General features: G+C 44.3%; 1 protein-coding gene across 1 annotated transcript; it reads right to left on the reverse strand.

Annotated features, from left to right (window-relative positions):
* Window positions 1–1,823: 1,823 nt before the first annotated feature.
* On the reverse strand, window positions 1,824–5,714 carry tmbim4 (transmembrane BAX inhibitor motif containing 4). Its single transcript, XM_035627125.2, has 7 exons — window positions 5,456–5,714; window positions 4,781–4,889; window positions 4,261–4,366; window positions 3,294–3,327; window positions 3,086–3,203; window positions 2,923–2,968; window positions 1,824–2,814 (listed from the first exon to the last, which is right to left on the reverse strand). The coding sequence occupies exons 1-7, from the start codon at window positions 5,544–5,546 to the stop codon at window positions 2,608–2,610; spliced, it is 711 nt and encodes a 236-aa protein (XP_035483018.1). The 5' UTR covers window positions 5,547–5,714; the 3' UTR covers window positions 1,824–2,607.
* Window positions 5,715–18,167: the final 12,453 nt, after the last annotated feature.

An 18,167-nucleotide genomic window follows, 5' to 3' on the forward strand; every position in this document is an offset into this window, starting at 1 on the left:
TAGCAGTATTTCTGAGTGGTGGTACAGTATTTCTGCTAGCTACAAGTTGTGTGCATTTTACCTGCTACATTTGTGTTGTTTATGTCCTTGTTTACCAAGTGCCTGTTGATTCGTGAGTATCTGTCATGTGATTTGAATGTTCATTCCAATGAAATCCTATCACACAATCCCAGTTGATGCAACGATCAACAGATCAAAGGCGCACACACATTCTTGACTTGATTTAAATCCGAAAAAAACCCTGATTTAAGCTCATTGAAATTGAGCAAATTGAACTGAACCTCTTGACAGAGGCTTTTCGGCGACCTTAGGCCAATGTCTCCTTTACAGGAGAGTCTGAGGACACATCAGCTGAGGATGATCGCTTTACTGCTGTTGTGGGTTGTCACAGATGGCATACACCAAGTCACATTCAGTGCATGATGAAGAAATTACATTGCATTACATTCATTTTGCTGACGCTTTTGTCCTAAGCGACTGACAATCACTAAGGCAGGTAGCATTAAGGGCCTTGCTTAAGGGCCAGGGATGACCTGGAATCAAAACCCTGACCTTCTGTACCAAAGTCAGCGGCGTAACCCACTAAGCTGTACCAGCTGCACGTAACATGTATATAGCAATAAAGGTGAGGTGGCACCACTACTACTAATACCCATGCAAAAAAAAAACTGGAGAGAAATGTGACTGAAAGAGGTCAGATGAAGCAAATGTCTATCCACCACTGTGGTCGACATTTGCAACTGAATCAGTAATTTAGAGATTTGCATGATGGTAACGTATGGAAGAACCACCAGTGCCTGAGTGAAGAACCATTTTGAGCGGAGCCTGACAGTTTTATTTGAATGCATGATGTGTATTGGCTCCAGCCATTTGAAAATACGTCCCATTAAGTTGGTTGTGTAATTGGTCATTTTTAATCAACCACATGAGGAAGATTTCAAGGTTCAAGACCTTTGGCAAAGTGTTGATTTATAAGAGCCCCTCTATGACCTTCAGACCACAAACGCTACACTCGGCAGTCGAAACAGGTCTGGCCTGAGTCACAGACCAGATATCGCTCTCTTTAGTTAAGCGAGACATGTACTCTGACTTTTGACGGGCCTCAGAATATTACACAATAGCAGCCTGGGAGAATAAACAACAGTGTGCCCAAAGAGAATTCCAACAAGAATTTCATCTGGATTTGTGTCATTTCCTGCAGCCCAGTGGAAACAGTGGACAGCCGTCCACACCCTGTTTTGTCTGAAGGGGCTCACTGATGATAGACGCTACAGTGTGTGTGGCCTCACTGTGTGCAGAGGCCCCTCGCACTGGACACGCACTTGGCATAGTCATCTGAAAGAACGCATGCTGGGAAAAATACAGACCACAGAATTATCTTAGTGCAGATGAACGTGCTCCGGTTACATGTGATGCCTCTAATGTGATGTTCAGTATGTCATGTCCGCCAACGTTCCCTGTGAACCTGACCCTAACTTTCATGACAACACACAGCACGGAGGAGTGTCGATAATTCAAGCATTGTTTGATCTTAACATTAAAAACTATACACCAATAATCAATATACGCACGCACACACACACACACACACGGGTGAAAACAGTACTCTTCAGGTGCAGCTACATCAGCGTGCAGGGTAAAAAGTATTCAACATTTTTGAGCCTGTTGCTTCTGTACATCCTCTACACTTTCTCTCTGTTCCTTTGTGACCCAAAACGTTTGGATTCTGACTGTAAGTCATTTATTTTTATACCGTTGGTCCAGCTCCACACTTTGCACATTCATGCACAACTGTAGCTCGAAAATGAAAACATGGCATGAAGTCTTTTTTTCTATTTATTGAATTGTGCATTAAGAACAATCTGAAGCAAATGCCATCACAACATCTCCTGCTGCTTGAGATCGGTACAATCAGGAGAGAATCACATGTAGTATTCATTAAAAGCCTTCAGATTCAACTCTACACTCTGATCCCCAAAAAAATACCTTTATAGTTCAGTACACATTCAAACCAAAAAAGTTACAGTATGTACAAAGACATTAACAAGCAGTTTAAAGTTCATTAAAACCAACATAGTGTCATCTTCTTGCTATCGTACAACATTAACAGATGTGGAACATGAGGGCTACGGCGCACTGCTGGAATATTAATTCATTTTTGACAACAAAACATTCAACAATAATTACAGTTTGGGAATAAATTAGTAGAGACCCATCTGAGTTGTTGTGCTGAAGAATGGATTTTAACATGGGGAAGGTTTTTCCTGCACCACCACAGGGTGAGCAGTCGTTGGGCCAGGCAGGGGGTGCTAGTGGGCTCTATTCTCGTGTCTCAAAATATGATGAGTAAATTCTGGTTTCAAAACAAAACAACTTCACTGATATAGATCTCCTCAATTTAATACAAAACCACAACCAGCCATCAGGAAAAGTTTGGAATAAAAATAAGCTGAAGCAGTTCACACAGCCACCTGGAAAGATCATTGAGCACTGAGAGGTTTTTTATTTTTATTTTGTGTCACTTCTGATTAACGACAGTAAGACTCATGTGCACACCTCCACCTCTCCAGTATGGCTGAACAAGCTGTCGGGAGCCAGGCGAAGCGCTCAGTGCTTCTTCATGGAGTCGAGGATGCGCAGGATGTGCAGAAAGAGGTTGACGATGTCCAGGTAGAGGTTGATGGAGGCCAGGATGTGCTCCTCTGGCGACAGCTGCTTCATCAGCAGGTGGGTGTCGTAGATGATGAAGCCGCAGAAGACCAGAGCCCCGGCGCAGGACATGACCAGCTCCATGCTGTCACTGTTGAAGAAGAACTGCAGAGACAACAGAGTCAGCAAGAAGGCAGTCTCAAGAGCCTCTTCCTCCTTTCACCATCTTTTCTCTCCCCTTTTCACATGAAACACACAGGAACTTCCACTCACCCTCATGAAGCCTGCGATGAGGAGGATCCACAGGCAGGCGAACAGACTGTAGGGTCAGAACAGACCAGACACTGTAAATCTGATGGTGTAACCCCCACAAGAGAGGCATTGATATAATAAAAAACTGTGTAACCATATGTAACAGAAGCCATGACACACTCACCCTACTCCCCATTTGCTGAAGTCTCTCTTGGACTGGAAGGTGAAGGCTGTGAGCCCGGCGAACACGGCACAGGTCAGGAACAAGGCTTGCAGCACAGTGGCGTATTCATAGAAAGTCACTGTGGAGAGGGGGAAACCCATGCCGTCAAGACGGCCTGCCAATGGGCGCAAAGGATGGAAACTGACAGAATCCCTTCAAAGTTACTTACAAGCCGTGGCCACGGAAACCGCCTCCAGCAGCGTCTGCGAACAACGCACAGTTAGTGGCACTTACACAGCATCCAGTGGCAGCTAATCCACCATGACTGAATACAGCTGGAAAATGTCATTGGCAGTAAATGGAAAGGGGTAAATATCGTGTAAATATGTGACATTCATCAGACGACTAACTGTCAATGTTACATTCTCTTATGCTGCTTCCACACCGGACGCTGTGCACATTTTTAGCGAAACAAGATTACATACAAAGCCAATGCAAAGACAACACTAGACGCAAATTTTGCGTCACTGACGCGGGCGAAGCGAATGGTGCGAGTAGGTCGACGCGATGAGACGTTGAGATCTTCCCTCCGTCTCTGTCGTCAGGCGTTCTGTACTTGTATCAGAAATGGAGAATCACTACTTTCGCTGTGTGCAGCCGACTGGGTTGCTATTTGTATCCTGACAGGGTGAAGAAGGAGAGGGCTCGGCAGAAAGTGAACGAGGAAGTTGGACGCTGGCTAGTTAGCCCCAGTTAGCACAACCGCTTTGTGTGGCTTTGCTATCGGCATTCCTGTCTGCCTTTTTTACTTTCATCAGTTCATGTGTACGTGTGTGTGTGTGTGTGTGTGTGTGTGTGTGTGTGTGTGTGTGTGTGTGTGTGTGCGTGTGCATCTTTCCCATTCATTCCTGTCTGCCCTTTTTCATTCAACAGTTCATGTGTACCTATGTGTGTGTGTGTCGGAGAAAGTGGAAGAAGAATGGGCAAATATTTGCGTGAATGACATCACGTCCGGTGTGAACGCAGCAAAAATGTTACCCAGTCTTGTTCACAATTTCTTTTTATAGTTGCAGTTATTATATTATGTGTGCCCGAAAGCTTGCCGCTGTAACACAGGGATTGGCCAGTTTGGGATGAATAAATCCATCCATCCATATATATTGACTTTAGAGACCGGAAGCAAAAAACAAGCTTACAAATACGAGCAGCAGGTAGAGGTTGAGCGGATGCTTGTGCCTGTACACGGCCAGAGCCAGCAGAAGAACCAGAGAGCCCAGAGCTGAAACCAGAACCACGGCAGGACTGAGGAGGGAAACACAAATACAATCACCAAAGATGTGCACAACCAACAAGTTCAAAATCGTATGGGTTGTTTTTTTTAAGTAGGAACAGATGTTTTGATCAACAGTCATAACAGGACTATACAAACATACGTACATTATAAATCCAATCCCACATTATAAGTTATGGATATCAGTAGCAGTAAGTTCCGCAACTAACGTGCATTGCTGTCGACTCTCATGGTCACTGTCACAAACTGACGGAAAAGAGCAGGGTCCAACCTCATCTGACTTACGGGACTATTCACTTCTTCTAATTAAAGGGGCTGTTGTGGATACAGAATGAAACGCTCGTGAGGTGAAAGTCTACGGTCCTCGGCTTTCGGTGTTGGAAGAACCGCGGATGAAACTGCTACGAGCTGGGTCGGCGTCTCACCTGGCGTGGACGAACTCCTTGATGGTCTGGGAGAACATGAAGAGCGCGGAGGTGGCTGTGGTCAGGAGGATCTGCAGGCTCAGGAGGCTGTACACCTTCCTCAGGAAGTCTGGTCGACGGAGACACAAGCGTGACAGCAGCTTACACTTGGACTGGGGCTGCCACTAGCGTTTATTATTCTCAATGAATCGATCAGTATTTGGTCCATAAAATGTCATAAAATGGTGAATAATGTCAATCGTGTTTCCCAAAAGCCCAAGATGATGTTTGGTTTTGTCCACACACAGAAAATATTCAGTTTACTTGCACCATTGGAGCAAAGAAACCAGAAAATCTTCGCATTTAAGAAGCTGAAATCAGAGTTGTTGTTTTTTTAACAACTTGAACCAATTAATCGATTATGAAAATAGTTGGCGATTAGTGATCGATGAGTCGATTAACTGTTGCAGCTCTATTGAACCAGAGGACTACATAGAATATGCCTTTATTCAGCTGTGTGTGTGTGTGTGTGTGTGTGTGTGTGTGTCACTTTAAACGACCGTCAACAGCTACATCCCAGTTGTCTTCACTGTGTCTGCCTGACGCCGGGCAGAGGAAACGTCGGTACGTGTTTGCTAACAGCGGGTTAGCCTTGACTAGCTTAGCCGACGCTAACCCGAACACGACGTGACTTACCCATCCGTATGTGGATACTGGCCGTGGCAACATTCGTGCCATAGTTGAAGTCGTCTTCAATAGAAGTCCTGGGGTATTTGTCGGTGCTCATTGTGTCGCTCGGACGTTTTCTCAGCCAAAGTACAAGCAGATTCTGTGGATTCTGCTGTGACGAATGCGAATGCGGAAGTACTGTTAAAGAGGCTGCGCAGTGGATGTTCTGCGCACGGATGTAATTTCACAATAAAAGAAATATATAGAAAATTCTGGGGCTGCAACCAAGGGGCCAACTCTGAGGCTGAGAAATGAAGCCTATGCGGAAGTGCTACAGTAAACTGCAGTTCACTAGATGCCCGCTTGAGGCCGGCTCCAAAAGCGAGTAAATCCTCATAGAGCCCCATGTTAAAATGCCCAACTTTACAGCAGAATTTAAAATGTTTACATCCTGGTTAAAAAAAACGGTTTTGGTCCCGTCATTTTTTGACGTCTCGACACGCATTTTTTCAATGGACCGTTCTATTCTTTTCTAATAGGGGTGTTTTTTCTGTAACTGTTACTGACCTTCCTCTAGGTGTCACTGCACATCCACATGTTCGTTTCTTGGAAACTGTCAAGGCATGGCACACATGACATGACAAGAGTATTTTTTAAATTTTAATGATTTTTAACAGAAAAAATCTGAAGAATGTTGTCCAATATTCTATAATAATAACTTATAATATATTTTATTTATAGAGCACTTTTCAATCTCAAAGTGCTCTTTCTATGATCCCTGTTTCAAACCAATTCAATTGTGACAGACAGACAGACAGACAGAAGTATTCTACTCAACATTTAAGCTTTTATGGAGAAATGTTTTCTAAAATATTCTCAATCTCTTATTTGTATTACTTATGAAGGATATATTCATTCATTCATTCATCGTCTACCGCTTTATCCATTTAAGGGTCGCGGGGGGTTGCTGGAGCCAATCCCAGCTAACATTGGGCGAGAGGCGGGGTACACCCTGGACAGGTCGCCAGCCTATCACAGGGCCACATACAGAGATGGACAACCATTCACTCTCACAGTCACACCTACAGTCAATTTTTTTAGAGTCTCCTAACCCCATTCTGCATGTCGGGGGAGAACATGCAAACTCCACACAGAAAGGCCCTGGTTGAACCGGGATTCGAACCCTGAAGGATATATATTATATAATAATATAATAAATACATTATTTAAGCACAAAACTTGGTGAAATTATTTAAATTTATTCAGTACTTTTTGAAAACATTTTCCTCATATTTTAACAATACCGTGATAATACTGATAACATTGAAAATTTTGGTCACGATGATCATTGTTGGAGCCATAGAGAAATGAATGTAAATGTTCTGCCTTATTTGGGTAATTTAGTAGTTGAGTGATTCAGTCTTTAATTTGACATATTGTCAAAATATGAATAGCATAATTAGGCCTGATATGAGCTAAAGAACCCCATCAAAGCTGAAAAACGACATACAGCCGTTCAGGGACACCTCAGGGGACGGTCCTATCTCCCTTCCTGTTCACTCTGTGAACCTCACAGTCCTTCCACCTGCAGACATTTTCAGATGGTTCTGCTATTGTGGACTGTGTCAGCAGGGGACAGGAGTTGGAGTACAGGGGGAAGGTGGACACTTTTGTGGAGTGGTGAGGATGAAACTACCTGCAACTCAATGTCACAAAGACCAAGGAGTTGGTGGTGGAGTTCAGGAAGAAACGGACCCGTCTCCACCCAGTCTGCACTAAGGGTACAGATGTTGACACTGTAGATGACTCCAAGTATCTGGACATCCACATAGACAACAAGTTGGACTGAACAAAAAAACACACCTGCCTGTATTCTCAGGTGACTCAGACTTTCAAAGAGTGCAGAACCATGCTGCAAATGTTTGATCACTCGGTGGTGGCCAGCTTCATCTTCTACGCTGTTGTGTGCTGGGGCAGCAAGGTGAAGGCCGCTCATGCTAATAGACTGAATAAGCTCATCAGGAGAGCTGGTTCTGTCCTGGGAATGGATCTGGAATCTTTGGAGGAGGTGTCAGAGAGAAGAATGCTATGGAAACCTCCTTAGTATTATGGACAGCACCTCTCATGCTATATATATATATATATATATATATCCCCTCTAATATCTATATATATACACACACACACACTTAAATACTGATGCTGTCCTTTTATTGCATATACTACATTGGTTATCTTTTAACTTAAACGGTTGAGTAGGCGAACAACGTAAAAACGTGTCAACACGTCATTTTTGGCTGCGGCTGATGACGTTTCACGAGAACGCAAGTACAGAGAAGAACGCACATTGAGAAAAGGCCACTGTTTGTCTCTGGGGCTACATGCGCATGCGAATTGTTAACACTATGAATATGAATTATTGAATTACAGATACATCTTTTTGACAGCTGTCTTACACCATAGATACGGAACAGGAACAGTGCAGAACACACACACACACACACACACACACTGTATTTTACTTTACCACCCTTGTGCTGTTACTTTTCCCATCCTTTAAGGCACAACATGATGACAAAAATGGATCTAAGTATTCCAAGGGGCAGCAGGAGTCTTCTGTCTGGGATGGACACTGTCACCCTGTATTAAAAGAGCACCAGGGCTAAATTGTTATTTATTATTTATTATTGCTTCATGAAAGTTATCTTTCACATTTTATCTCATCATCTCAATTTCTGAGACATGAATCTATGCAAGGGTGTAACTTTGGTCTGAGAAGTGGGGCGGACACAAGACAGGGGGTCTGGTGGTCCTCTGCCAGAAATTTTCTTTCAATTTGAAACTTCTACATACATTTAGGGACTCCTTTGTAGGGTTCAGGTGTTTCACATAATATTTTGTGAGACTATGCTGGTGGACGTCAGACCCTGTAGGGGGGTCCGGGGGTCCGGGGGTATGCTCCCCCAGAAGAAAATGTTGTACAGTTCATAGTTAAATCCATCAATCTGGTGAATTTTCACAACAATTTAGGAGGCTAGATCTATGAATAACTTTATGTTCTTGTTAACAATTGTATGCTGTAGTTCCTGGAAGAGATTATCTATGAGGATATTGTATTCAATTCATCTCATCTCATCTCATCTCATCTTCAACCGCTTATCCGTGGTCGGGTCGCGGGGGCAGCAGCTTCAGTAGGGGGCCCCAAACTTCCCTTTCCCGGGCCACATTAACCAGGTCTGACTGGGGGATCCCGAGGCGTTCCCAGGCCAGTGTGGAGATATAATCTCTCCACCTAGTCCTGGGTCTACCCCGAGGTCTCTTCCCAGCTGGACGTGCCTGGAACACCTCCCAGGGGAGGCGCCCAGGGGGCATCCGTACCAGATGCCCGAACCACCTCAACTGGCTCCTTTCTACGCAAAGGAGCAGCGGCTCTACTCCGAGCTCCTCACGGATGACTGAGCTTCTCACCCTATCTCTAAGGGAGACACCAGCCACCTTCTAAGGAAACCCATTTCGGCCGCTTGTACTCGCGATCTCGTTTTTTCGGTCACGACCCATCCTTCATGACCATAGGTGAGGGTAGGAACAAAGATTGACCGGTAGATCGAGAGCTTTGCCTTCCGGCTCAGCTCCCTTTTTGTCACAACGGTGCGGCAAAGCGAGTGCAATACCGCCCCCGCTGCTCCAATTCTACGGCCAATCTCACGCTCCATTGTCCCCTCACTCGCAAACAAGACCCCGAGGTACTTAAACTCCTTTACTTGAGGTAAGGGCCTCATTCCCTAGTAGACAATCCACCGGTTTCCTGCTGAGAACCATGGCCTCAGATTTTGAGGTGCTGATTCTCATCCCAACCGCTCCACACTCGGCTGCGAACTGATCCAGTGAGTGCTGAAGATCACAGACCGATGGTGCCATCAGGACCACATCATCTGCAAAAAGCAGTGATGAGATCCCCAGGCCACCGAGCTGCAACCCCACCCCACCACGAATACGCCTCGATATCCTGTCCATGAATATCACAAACAGGATTGGTGACAAAGCGCACCCCTGGCGGAGACCAACCCCAACCGGGAACGAATCCAACTTACTGCCGAGAACCCGGACACAGCTATTGCTTTGAGTATACAGGGATTGCATGGCCCCAAGAAGTGACCCCCTCACCCCATACTCCCTCAGCCCCTCCCACAGTATCTCCCGGGGGACCCGGTCATACGCCTCCAAATCCACAAAGCACATGTAGACTGGATGGGCATACTCCCAGGCCCCCTCCAGGATCCTTGCAAGGGTAAAGAGCTGGTCCGTTGTTCCACGTCCAGGACAGAATCCACATTGTTCCTCTTCAATCTGAGGTTCGACTATTGGCCGAACCCTCCTTTCCAGCACCTTGGAGTAGACTTTACCCGGGAGGCTGAGAAGTGTGATACCCCTGTAATTGGCACACACTCTCTGGTCCCCCTTTTTGAACAGGGGAACCACCACCCCGGTCTGCCACTCGTTTGGCACTGTACCCGACCTCCACGCAATGTTGCAGAGACGTGTCAACCAAGACAGCCCCTCCACACCCAAAGCTTTCAACATTTCTGGGCGGATCTCATCAACCCCTGGGGCTTTGCCACTGTGAAGTTGTTTGACTACCACAGTGACCTCCGCCAGGGAAATTGACGATGATCCTCCATCAGCCTCCAGCTCTGCCTCTACCATAGAGGGCGTGTTAGTCGGATTCAGGAGTTCCTCAAAATGCTCCTTCCACCGCCCGATTACCTCCTCAGCTGAGGTCAACAGTGTCCCATCCTTACTATACACAGCGTGGATGGTTCCCCGTTTCCCCCTCCTGAGATGTCGAATGGTTTTCCAGAAGCATCTTGGTGCCGACCTAAAGTCCTTCTCCATGACTTCTCCGAACTTCTCCCACATCCGCTGTTTTGCCTCTGACACGGCAGAGGCTGCAGCCCTTCGGGCCCGTCGGTACCTTGCAACTGCTTCCGGAGTCCTCTGGGATAACATATCCCTAAAGGACTCCTTCTTCAGTTGGACAGCTTCCCTGACCACCGGTGTCCACCACGGAGTTCGAGGGTTACCGCCCCTTGAGGCACCTAAGACCTTGAGACCACAGCTCACCGCCGCAGCTTCAGCAATGGAAGCTTTGAGCATTTCCCACTCGGGTTCAATGCCCCCAACCTCCACAGGAATCTCAGAAAAGCTCCGCCGGAGGTGTGAGTTGAAAATCTCCTGGAAGGGGGCCTCCTCCAGACGTTCCCAGTTCACCCGCACTACACGTTTGGGCTTACCAGGTCTATCCAGAGTCTTCCCCCACCCCCGGATCCAACTCACCACCAGATGATGATCAGTTGACAGCTCCGCCCCTCTCTTCACCCGAGTGTCCAAAACATGCGGCCTCAGATCAGATGAAACGATCACAAAATTGATCATCGACCTTTGGCCTAGGGTGCTCTGGTACCATGTACACTTATGAGCATCCTTATGTTCGAACATGGTGTTCATTATAGACAAGCCATGGCTAGCACAGAAGTCTAATAACAAACAACCACTTGGGTTCCAATCAGGGAGGCCGTTCTTCCCAATCACGCCTCTCCAGGTGTCTCCATCATTGCCCACGTGGGCGTTGAAGTCTCCCAGCAGAACAACGGAGTCCCCTACTGGGGTCCTTTGCAGGACTCCATTCAGGGTCTCCAAAAAGGCCGAATACTCTGAACTCCTGTTTGGTGCATATGCACAAACAACAGTCAGAGTTTTCCCCCCCACCGCCCAAAGGCATAGGGAAAACTCCAACACAGCGGCGCTCAGCCGGGGGTTTGTGAGTATCCCCACACCCGCCCGTCGCCTCTCCCCCTGGGCAAATCCAGAGAAAAAAAGAGTCCAACCCCTATCCAGGAGTACAATTCCAGAACCGAAACTGTGCGTAGAGGTAAGCCCCACCAGATCCAACTGGTAGCGCTCCACCTCCCGCACAAGCTCCGGCTCCTTCCCACACAGAGATGTGACGTGCCACGTCCCCAGAGCCAGCTTCTGCAGCCCAGGTCCGGTTCGTCGAGGTCCCCGACCTCCACTGCCACCCGTGTGGCAGCGCACCCGACACCAGCGGTTCTTCCTATGAGTGGTGGGCCCACAGGATGGAGAGGAGGTAGGTGCCACGAAGCTTTTTCGGGCTGTGCCCGGCCGGGCTCCGTGGCAAACCCGGCCACTAGGCGCTCGCCGACGAGCCCGCCGCCTGGGCCTAGCTCCAGACGGGGGCCCCGGGCTTCCTCCGGGCTGGGTCCCTTTTCCTCTTCCTCTGTTGTCCATGGTGTCTTTGTTGAACCATACTTAGTCTGGCCCCTCGCCTGAGACCACTCTGCCATGGGAAACCCTACCAGGAGCACTAGGCTCCAGACAACACAGCCCTCAGGTTCATAGGGACACACAAACCCCTCCACCACGGTAAGGTGATGGTTCCCGGAGAGGGTATTCAATTCAATTCAATTTTATTTGTATAGCACCATATCACAACACACATTGTCTCAAGGCACTTTACATAGCTTACCTTTTAACAGGAAGAAATCTCTGACAGAACCAGACTCAGTTGTGGGCGGAGCTTCTGTCTCGACCGGTTGGGGTGAGGAGAGAGAGGAGGAAGAGAGGAGAGGTGGGCAGAAAGAGGGTGGGAGGAGAGACAGTAGGAGAGAAGAGAGAGGACAGTTGTACAACCGCCGCTGTAATCTCTACCAGACTGATACTTATAATTAAAAAAACACAATTATGTTGTTGTTATTATTAGTGATGATATTAATATTAATAATAACAATAATAATGAGGGGTTTGGGTCCTGCAGCTCTGGGGTCAGAGATACACTAGGAGAGATAGAAAACACAAACAGGGTTAGTGACATGTACTGTAAACATATCGGGGGGTGGGGGGGTAGTATAACAGTTGCTTTAATTTCTACCAGACTAATACTTATAATTAGTGAAAACTGATACTTATAAATACAATGATGTTATTAATAATAATAATAATGACGGGTTTGGATCCTGCAGCTCTGGGGTCAGATCTACTAGGGGAGAGAGAAAACAGAGTTAGTGACATGTAATGTAGATACATGGGGGCAGAGAGAGAGAGACAGAGATCGAAAAAAGTGGGAGAAGGAGCAAGAGATAAAGAGAGAGAGGGAGAAGGAGAGAACGGGAGAGGGAGAAAGATGCTCATGATATAAGTTCCCCCAGCAGTCTAGGCCTATAACAGCACAATAAAGAAATGGTTTATTAAACACCTGAGCAGTTCTAACTATAAGCTTTATCAAAGATGAAGGTTTTAAGTTTAACTTTAAATGTAGACAGGGTATCTGCCTCCATGACAAAAACTGGGAGCTGGTTCCAGAGGAGAGGAGCCTGGTGGCTGAAGGCTCTGCCTCCCATTCTACTTTTACAGACTCTGGGAACCACAAGTAGTCCTGCGTTTACAGAGCAAAGTGATCTATTGGGATAATATGAAACTATGAGCTCTGTAAGATATGATGGAGCTTGATTATTAAGGGCTTTGTAGGTTAGGAGCAGTATTTTGAATTCTATTCTGAATTTTACAGGAAGCCAATGCAGAGATTCTAACACTGGAGAAATATGATCTCTTTTTTTAGTTCCTGTCAGAACTCGTGCTGCGGCATTTTGGATTAGCTGGAGGCTTTTCACAGACTTATTGGGGCATTCTAACAGTAATGAATTACAGTAGTCCAGTCTAGAAGTAACAAATGCATGGACTCGTTTTTCAGCATCCTTTTGAGATAAGATGTTTCTAATGTTCTTGATTTTGCGCAGGTGAAAGAAGGCTGTCTGTCCTAGAGACTTGTTTCATGTGTGAGTCAAAGGACATGTCCTGGTCAAAGGTAACTCCAAGGTTTCTCACAGTAGAGCTGGAGGCCAAGGTAATGCCATCCAAGGTAACTATATGATCAGATAATGTTTCTCTGAGGTGTTTAGGGCCGAGTACAATGACCTCCGTTTTTTCTGAATTTAGAAGTAAAAAATTATAAGTCATCCAGGCCTTTATGTCTTTAAGACAATCCTGAAGTTTGTCTACCTGATTAGTTTCATCTGGCTTTATAGATAAATACAGCTGGGTATCATCAGCGTAGCAATGGAAATTGGTGTGGCGTTTTCTTATAATATTGCCTAAAGGAAGCATATATAAAGTGAAAAGTATCGGTCCCAGTACAGAACCTTGTGGTACTCCATGTCTCACTTTTGTATGAATGGAAGATTTGTTATTAACGTTAACAAACTGAAATCTATTAGATAAGTAGGACTTAAACCATTCTAGTGCTGTTCCTTTAATCCCAATGTGTTCTAGTCTCTGTAACAGAATTTTGTGATCGATGGTATCAAATGCAGCACTAAGATCTAAAAGGACGAGAATAGAAACATGTCCACTGTCTGAGGCCATGAGAAGGTCGTTGGTAACCTTCGGTAGTGCTGTTTCTGTACTATGATGTTTTCTAAACCCTGACTGAAAGTCTTCGAGCAGACTATTCCTGTGTAAATAGTCACATAACTGCACTGAAAAAAGAAAATTGTTGGACCAACTTAAAAAAATTATGTCAATTGGTAACACACTATTAAATTAAGTTTTCCCAAATCAAATGAATAAGTTAGATAAACACAATTGCTTCGAGTCAGATGTATTTAAGAATCTGATTGCTTCCTAATCAAAAGTTTTCATTGACGCAACTTAAATTCGAGGTAAGTCAACTTAAAGTTTCCAATCTTTCCAACTCAATTATTTGCTTTAAAGTGAAGTAAAACCCTACTTCAAAACAAACTAGTTAGGTGATCTCGGGAAAAGCAGTTTTTTAGGTTACCTAAGTGCACAATTTTAGTTGGTTGGGTGGGAATAAAGATTCAAATTGTATGCGTTTCTTTACACTTTATGTAAAAAAATAAATTATGCATAAAACTTAGATTGTCCTTTTTCACTTCAACAAATGCATGTAAATTGCATCACAGTTAATAGGACAACATTATTTTAACTTCTGCATAGTATCAGTGCAACAGCAGATAATGGAAATATGCACAACAGTTTCAAAACATGCTCTACAGCATTATCACACAAGTACAAGTGCAAAACAGGGTGGGGACAAAATTGTCCAAATACAAATCCCCTTTAAACAGCTAGAGCCACTCAACATTCGGAAAATTGAACAGTGAAAATGGGTATTGGGGGGGGGGGGGGGGGGGGGGCACTCATTTTAGAGTGTAGATGTAAAATAAATTTGCTGATTCTTAATTGAAAATATAATGGACCCCTCTTCACAATATTTTTTATGTTTCATATATGTCTAAGAAAATAAGCAGATTAATCACTTTAATCGAAAAGTAAATTTCAAGCCTCTTCATGTATCATATTCAATGTAACCAATTGCTTCATAAAAGAAAGTAAAATGGGACACAAATATATGCACCATCGTACACTTTTGAAAGTTGTTGTAATAAACAAATACAACAAACCCAACATTACCACAGTGAGTCCTTGTTGTTAGCTCTAAACAGCAACACATCCTCTGGGCTGTATAAGCTTCTTCTTTTTTAGAAAATGTGAAAAGTTAAATCAAATAAAAAAAAATCTATATACATGAAAACATGTTTGGAGAGAACAAACTCTTGCTCCTCCTACATCTATTGCAGTATCAGTGCAAAGTTTTTTACACTTTGGTTTGAGGAATATTGGTTGCGATTGCCTTTTGAAGTAAAGGGCGAACGAGAAAGAGACTGTGCTTCCATAGCATGGCTATGGTATGGCTTCAAATAAATTTCAAGCTTCTTCATGTTTCATACTACTTTTGACTGAAACCAATGACTAAATGAAAGCAAGGACTGTACGGTGACTCGGTCGGTCACTCGGTCGGTCACACACACACACACACACACACACACACACGAGGATGACACGATGAGGATTTTTTGGAGAGCTTCAAAAGTGAACCGAAAGGGGTTTTGGGTAAGCTAGGTTAAGTGCATATATCAAACCTAGTAGCAGGGCACAAGCTGAGGCAACTGAAGTCAGTTGATTCAACACTTCCACACCCTCAATGACAATGCCAATGTCTTCAGGCGGCTCCTGCAGTCCTTCCCCCTCCTTTCGAATGACAAACACTGCCATGGTGAGCTGCTCAAGTTCCGTCTCAGCAAGTCCTGCTCGAGAGTCCTGAAGAAGAATTCACTGATTATTCCGATGCCCTAATCTTGATGAGAAAATTAAAATCTACCACTGCAATATATATAGTTTTTTGCTGGACTGCACAATAATTACAGATTATGACAAAATAGTAACAACTATGACTCATTGAATTATGCCAAAAGGGATCAGACTATATAGATTTGGTACAGGGTTATTTGGTTGATGTGTGTTATGTGCTGGACCATTCCTTCGCTGCATGTCACCACAACCAGCTGAGAGAGTGGTATCAATCTGACCATCAAAGAAAGAAGATTGCATGTGTCAAAACTATTCCTTTAATCTTGTACAATCAACTAATAATAGGTATCACTTTTACTTAAAGAAAAACAAAGTATATGGATATATAATAGTGTTCCAGGTTCATATTGTTACATTTTTGTGCAATGTATTTGAAGTCTACATATCGGCAGCTTTCTCCCAACTCTGCAGGGTGTGGATGATCAGAAAAGTGATTGAATATTTCGATAAAAATGCCAACAGTAACAGCCCTATCACCAGGATCAAATGTTGACAGATAGTGTTTCTACAAACTTCTCTTAAAAAAAACCCAGTTTGACTGTGTTTGCTATGTGTTGTTGCTAGCTAAGTGTCCAAGATTAATTTTTTGTTATAAAAAAATAGACCAGCTTTAGCTGTTATGGTTATTACAACAAAGAAATCTCGTGTCTGAAAATGTCTCTGTGTCCCTTTGACAAGATGTGCCGACATGCATATTACTTACGAGATATTCCTTAATCAGGTCATCTGGATCTTCTCCCAGGTAGACGATGAGAGTTTTCAGTACACACTCTCTCCGAAGATGAATGTTCTCATTCTAGGACAACACAATCTTGATTAGTTTCACCGTTTCAAAATCGTTTGAACATTTGCCTTTAGTCTCACAGCTAAATTCCTATATTTACTTCATTCAAAAACTTGTGATGGTAGTCATTCATTAAAAAAAGGGATGAGAGTTCAAAGGTGTCCCTTTTTGAGTAGCTGAAAATATGTCTAGCATATGAAACATCAGTTAATGTATTAATATTTATACAGATAAAGTGTGCCACCCCTCGCAGATATCAAGGAGCGTCTTTCATAAAGTAGAGCTACCTGATCAAAAGCAGCCATGATGTCAGCAGTCTTCTGGTGGGTTGCTCCTCCTTTAGCACAGACGACCCTCATCAGCTGACTTGTGTAGACATCCAACTGGGCCATGAATTTTGGCTCAAGACTAACAGTCATGAGCCTCTGGAACTCTGCATTGATCTGGAACAACAACAAAAAAATGAAAGTGGATATTGTATTCTGACTTTAAGGAAATGCAACTGGCATTAGCCAGTGAACAATCTCAGTTTTAAAAAAGTAACGACATAAGAATGCTGTACAATATTACCTCATTCTGTTGGAACAGTGCCGGCCATCTGTCTTGGAAGACCTTAATGCTGGGTTCTTGGTTCACCACCTCCTGCCGTCTGATGGCAAACCTGCGCGCCATTTTGTCTGCAATGACCCTTTCATTGTTCCTTATCCCGACCTCTGACAGAAGTTTAAGCCTCTCTTTCTCAAGGCTTTCCAGAGTCTCCCCAACAGGGAAGGATGGATAAAAGTTGGCTTCAGCTCGTTTTGGCCTCTTCACTTTTTTAGCAGGGAAAGCATCTGTAGTAGCTTTGGATTTCAGGGAATTTACCGACAACTCTGGACACCCCTGCAATTTCAGCTGGGTCCTGTAGTTTCCCATTTTGTACTTCAATCGCTGTTTCCAACCGTAGCAGCCATTGAAGGAACCAGGCTCTTTCAAACAAGGGTGCCTCTTGACTAAGGCCTCTGCAACTATGCAGAAATGTGCATCCTCTGGGTAGGCCTTGTATTGGTAAATGTCCTCTCCTAGTCTATTTAGGATATCAGACTTGATTTGGGAGCTGACATTCAACATTTTTTGGCTAATTTGGTATTCAGAATTCCCTTTCTCTAACTGCAGCTCTGTGTCATATGAAAATCTGGGAATTTGAAATTCCATTGGCCACTGCTGATTCGAGAAGACACAGATTCAGGGGATGAGATGATTATTGTTTCATTTGATGCCAATGAAACAGAGTCCTCTGATTCAAAGGAATGGAAATGAGATGATGTGGTCTCAGGGGCACTGATCAAAGGTGGACTTGTTTGCTGGTTGACTACCTTGATTGTTCCCAAGTCCTGAAGTTCAGAGGTAGAATTCAGATTGAAAAAGTCATTGCCAAAATCTTGGTCCATGTATTGCAATCTGATGTTGCCCTTTAGCCCAAAGGTAGTCTTCACTTTGCAAAGAAGCTCATCGAATGACTCTGGAATGCCATTTGGGAGTGTCAGTTTTTCAATATTGCTCTCCCCCAAAATCACCTTCAGTCTTGCAGGCGACGAACCAGCCATGGCAGTCTGAGAAGTGAACACAGAAAGCGGAAAGTTAGTAATGTTCAGCAAGTCAGGCAAATGAGCATTTATACTGTAACTGCTATTAAAAAAGGCACATTAAAACAAATGTACAGGTGTTCTT

This window comes from Scophthalmus maximus, chromosome 2 (genome assembly GCF_022379125.1).
Source record: "Scophthalmus maximus strain ysfricsl-2021 chromosome 2, ASM2237912v1, whole genome shotgun sequence".
Lineage (NCBI taxonomy): Eukaryota > Metazoa > Chordata > Actinopteri > Pleuronectiformes > Scophthalmidae > Scophthalmus > Scophthalmus maximus.